This window comes from Pinus tabuliformis, chromosome 5_2 (genome assembly GCF_031772625.1).
Source record: "Pinus tabuliformis cultivar Carrire ecotype Pingquan chromosome 5_2, CPIR1, whole genome shotgun sequence".
NCBI classification, from domain to species: domain Eukaryota; kingdom Viridiplantae; phylum Streptophyta; class Pinopsida; order Pinales; family Pinaceae; genus Pinus; species Pinus tabuliformis.
In genome coordinates, this window is record NC_142306.1 from 484282184 (window position 1) to 484287465 (window position 5282).

The following is a 5282-nucleotide window of genomic DNA, read 5'->3' on the forward strand; positions in this document are numbered from 1 at the left end:
GTGTTTTCCTTCTTCCCGCTGTCCTCCTTTCCAGTGCTCTCTTTTCCTTTCATTCTTGGGTTGCTGGTTGCCTCTCTGTTCTCCCTTTGTTTCTTCTCCTTGCCTGTACCGTTTTCTTGCTGAAGCTTTCCATATCCTGTTATCTTCACTCCCTCCTGCGCTGCTTGTTTTTGCATGACTATTTCTCTGAAGAATGGGGTCCCAATGGACCCCCCGTTTACCATTTGTCAGGTCAATCCTTGTCCTCTTCTGAGCAGTTCCACTAATCTGATCCTGTGCGCTTCCAGATCCGATCCTGGTTCTGCAGGCTTGAAGCACTAAACCCTAAACATCGAGCCAGCGTAAACCCTTCACCTCCGTCTCCAGTAAGACACATTCCTTACTTACAAATCAGTTACCATATTATTATATCTCAGTACAACATAAATTCTAAATACCGTAATAAAGCCAAAACTTAAAAAAAAAAAAAGTTATAAATTGTAAATTCTGAAAAAATTATTTATTAGATAACATTTAATAAATTTATTTAACTAATAATATTGAAATTTAAACAAATATATTAAATTTTTAATATCAATAAATTAAATTAAAAATATCAAATCAAATCAAATAATAAAATATAATAAAAATAAAATAATAATCATAATAATAAATAGTTGAGATCCATGTATATCAACAAATATAAAGTTATGCTTCCCGGAATAATAACTTAAAAGATCATGATTGTTCGAGTTGCGAAACCCTCTTCATATTTTCCAAATTCTGTAAACATTCACTGCTACTATTTTCAGATCCTTCTCATCACTTTTCAAGCAAATCTTATCCCAAATTGTTGTAAGTGCCATTAAGTAAGGGTTCCTGTACCGGTTTCTTCTTTGCATCCTTCATTACACGGATTCATCCGGACCCCGGCAAAAGAATAAAGGACTCACAAACTTTTGTAGGACATTGGTAAATGTAAAGTTTACATATTACAATCTGTTTATAGCTCTCTGCGATAACTTCAAGCATGCAATATTAGGGTGGCCTCATCTTTCCAATAATTGCAGAACGCACACTCAGCGGTGCACAATGCACATAATCCTTGTCATTACATCCCTCAAAAATAATGGATCACAGAGTACACCCACCCATGATGGATCATAATGATAAATGTTGACTCTAATCACAAATATATGGCCAGGAATCGCCATTGAAAAGGTCCAGAAGGTTCTTATTGCACGCCTACGACATCGTCTGAAGCACAGGTTACGAAATCCGAAGAGATACCCATTGTAGCTTATTGAAACCAGCAAGTTCTGTGCCGCCATTTATAGGAGCAGCATTACAGCACAGTCGCAAATAAGTTTGTATGCACGGTTTAAACGTGGCCGACATGGAGAGACAATGCTTTGCCGCCCCACCGCACCAAATATACAACTTACTTCATCTCATATCCTTCACTTTTTCAAAGTCGCACCACCTTGCATTTAGGCTTAGTCACTCTATCCTTCAGTGTGTATTAGTCACACCCCACTATCAGTTAGTGCAGGCCTCCAAAGCACATACGCAGAAGTTGAAACGTATCACATAGTGATTTATTTGAGGATCCCGCTAACTCTATAAAAGCCTCTTGCTCATTCCATGTTTCACATACTAGAATCTATCAGTTCCATCTTGATTTTACTATGTGGTGTGCATTTGCAAAGGATTTATATGATAAGGCAAGGGGCAGTGTGGATTTGGAAAGCAATGTCGAACCACAAACTCTTCCTTTTCGCCGCCATGGCCGGACTTCTGTTATCTTTTGCTATCGTTGAGAGCCGCGTGGCGCGAAGCAACCTGGGCTTGGACCTTGGCGGAGGTTTGGGTCTCGGCATAGGTGTCGGGGCGGGCCTGGGCTTGGGCTTGGGCGGCTCTAGCGGTAGTGGGAGTGTGAGTGGTTCTGGTTCGGCGTCAGGTTCTGGCTCAGGCTCAGGTTCTGGCGCTGGCTCAGGGTCCGGTTCAGGCGCTGCTTCGGGGGCTGGCTCTTACGCTGGATCCGGGGCAGGCAACGGAAGCGGCCAAGGTCAAGGTTCAGGAAGCGGCTATGGGGCGGGCTCCGGGAATGGCAAGGGAGCGGGCAACGGCAACGGATACAGGGCGGGCTCTGGTTCGGGTAGTGGCTATGGCAGCGGCTCTGGTTCAGGCAGCGGTCACGGAAGTGGTTCTGGTAGCGGCAGTGGCCACGGAAGCGGCTCCGGCTCTGGCTCGGGCTACGGTTCTGGCTCTGGTTCCGGCTACGGCGCTGGAAATGGTGGCGGTAATGGAGGAGCTTCTGGTGGTGGATACTAAATTCAAAGAGGAAGGGAAACAGAAAAAACCTTTTAGGTTTGCCAAAATAGTTGCATGGTTTCCATTATAATATGGTTTGCATCGTAATATAATAACGCGCACTTATATTACAAAGCCCTGGGATGCTTAAAAATATGTTTATGTCGGTCAGCAACCGTACTTTCGCTCATGTAAAGACTTTGCAAGTACAAATGAATATAGTTGTTTGTTAAGGAAACGATTTAACGAATATGGTCGTTTGTCAAAAGAAAATGTTTTATTGTCTTCTGTAGGGAAATACGAATTATGTCGTTTGTTATCGCAAGAAATTGCGTACTGTACCTGGAATTTTCATAGTGACTGCCTGGGTTCTCTTTAACATTTTAAAAAACATATTTATCCAACGATACTACGGCCGGAGACATCACATTGACATGCATCGTGTTCCCACACAGAGAACAGAATTCTCATAATTAGTGGTCAAGGTGCCTCACATATAAATATGTAATTATCAAAACTGTTTGATGTAATACATACAAGTTCATTTTCAAAACATGAAAAAAAGAAAAGCAAACGAAATTTGGGAGGAAATAAAATTATAGAGTAGACATTCATATTACTACATGGTTGCTTTCATCATGCACTTCAATGGCATCGCGGTATTTTTATTTTTAAAGTTTATAAGAATCACAATGTTAACTTCAGACCATGACAAAGTTATGGGAAGGAATCATAATTTATTTTAAATAATAAATAAGATTTATTTTAAATAAGATAGGGTAATATAAATATAATTATATGTATATTTTAATTTTGTTAAAATAAATTTATATTATTTTAAAGAAAATAGTTAAAACAATTATCTTAAAAAAATTCTCGTGCAAAAAGTTAAATTATATTTTTTAACATTTTTAATCTAACATATTTTATAAAATCATATTAATTTATGTGGAAATTTCACCGAGTGATAAACATGGAGAGTGGTGAGTGGGGAGAGAGGGTGTACCATCATTAACACCCCACTCAATAGAGGGGTAGATACCACTCACCCTCATTCCATGTAATTTTAGATACACTCTTGTTTACATCATGTTGCAATTAATGGTTCAACGTGGCTAAGATTAGAAGGTTATTAATGTTGTTTGGTCAATTACTGTATTATTTTTCTATATTTTTTTTGTTTGGGTAATCATGGTATTATTTTTTTATATTTTTTTACTTTATTAGTGGGCCAATATTTTTTTGTATTTGGGAATTGACTTTTTGGCAATGTGCACTAATTCTCACAAATACATAGAAATAAATATGAAGCAAAGGAGAGGGTTTATAGTAAAAAGCACTTAAAAAGGAAATTCTATTAAATAAATTATTCTGTAGTCTTTTTATTTACAATACGTGATAATAACAACCATATGCATAACTATATCTATAATAATCTGGCTCCAGGGCTGCAATTATCCTCATACAGGAAACAATGCACAAGAAGGAGGATATTTTTACTTATTTCAGGAAAATGCTTCCCACTTGGTTCATGGTTGCTATAGAGGCTAATGGTTTATCTGGGGGTATAGCTACTCTGTGGGATCCTTCTCGGGTAAAAGCGAAGGCGTATAAATGCTGCGCAGGGATTATAATCGCGGCTTCCATCAGAGGATGCGATTTTCCCATTAATATTCTCAATCTATATGCGCCATATAAATCCCGCATTTCATTTTGGAATAGGTTCTTTGCTTCAAACCTGTTTGATATTGACAATCTCCTTATAGCTGGCGATCTGAATGCGGCTTTGAAATCGAATGAGGTATGGGGACAGGGGAAGTTTAATAATGCTATTGCTGATCTCATTAATTCTGAGATGCTCAATAGGAATATGGTGGATATTGATCCTGCTATCATGAAACCGTCCTGGTCAAATGGCAGAGTGGGCAAGGCCTATATAGCAAAAAGACTTGATCGGTTTCTTCTTCATATTAGCCTCATCGATAAAATGGGTATGCCAAGGCTATCTGTGGAAAATGTTATGGTTTTGGATCACAGTCCTATCCTTCTAACCTGGCCTCCAAATCTTTTCAGAAAGGGATATTCATTCAAATTTGACAGAGGTCTCCTTCAAGATTCAGTGTTCAATGAATATATTCAAAATGCATGGAAAACTATAAAGGACAGGGATAAACAATTTATCTTCTCTACCTTCAGAGAAAAATAGGCTGAGATAAGGGGATTGGTGAAAAAATGGCAGATACAAAAACTACAGAAGGATAAAATGGACCTACAAAGGATTCAACAAGAGTTAGATTTGGTGTTGGCATCAACGGATTATACCACATGCTCTATTAAGATGAAGTGTCGTATTAGGATTCTGGAGAAGAAGAAACTTAGTCTGCTGCAACAAGAGGAAGCTAGATGGAGGCTCAAAAGCAGAGCTTTATGGATACAGGAAGGAGATAAAAATACCAAGTTTTTCCATAAATATGCAAATGCAAGGAGAGCTAGGAATTTCATATGGAAAATAAAGGACGATAAGGGTGGGTTTGTTGTCTCCCAGGAGGACATTTCAAAGCAGGCTATCTGTTTCTTCAAGAAACAATATTGTAGAAGTAAAGACATTGTTTTTAGCGACATTAGATGGAGCATTGACTTGATGCCAGAAATGTTTGTCCAAGATAAGAATGAAGCTCTGTTTAAATCAGTTTCTGAAAATAAACTTCTTGGAGTTATGAAATCCTTTAAGAGGGACAAATCCCCTGGTCCTGACGGATGGACAATAGATTTTCTGATCCATTTCTTCGACCTCTTCAAAATGGATCTGCTCAGCATGGTGGAAGCATCCAGACTATCGGGCAATATCCACAGCCATACCACTTCCACTCTCATTGCTCTTATTCCTAAGAAGGGAGAGCCCGAATCTTTTCTGGACATCAGGCCGATTTCCCTATGCAACATAACTTTCAAGATTATTATAAAGATTATAGCAGAAAGAATTAAAGGGA

The 5282-nt window shown here is 38.6% G+C and overlaps 1 protein-coding gene across 1 annotated transcript; it reads left to right on the forward strand.

Moving 5' to 3' along the window:
• Positions 1–1621: 1621 nt before the first annotated feature.
• LOC149159790 (uncharacterized) lies at positions 1622–2530 on the forward strand. Its single transcript, XM_089433558.1, has one exon. The coding sequence runs from the start codon at positions 1624–1626 to the stop codon at positions 2311–2313; it is 690 nt and encodes a 229-aa protein (XP_089289684.1). The 5' UTR covers positions 1622–1623; the 3' UTR covers positions 2314–2530.
• Positions 2531–5282: the final 2752 nt, after the last annotated feature.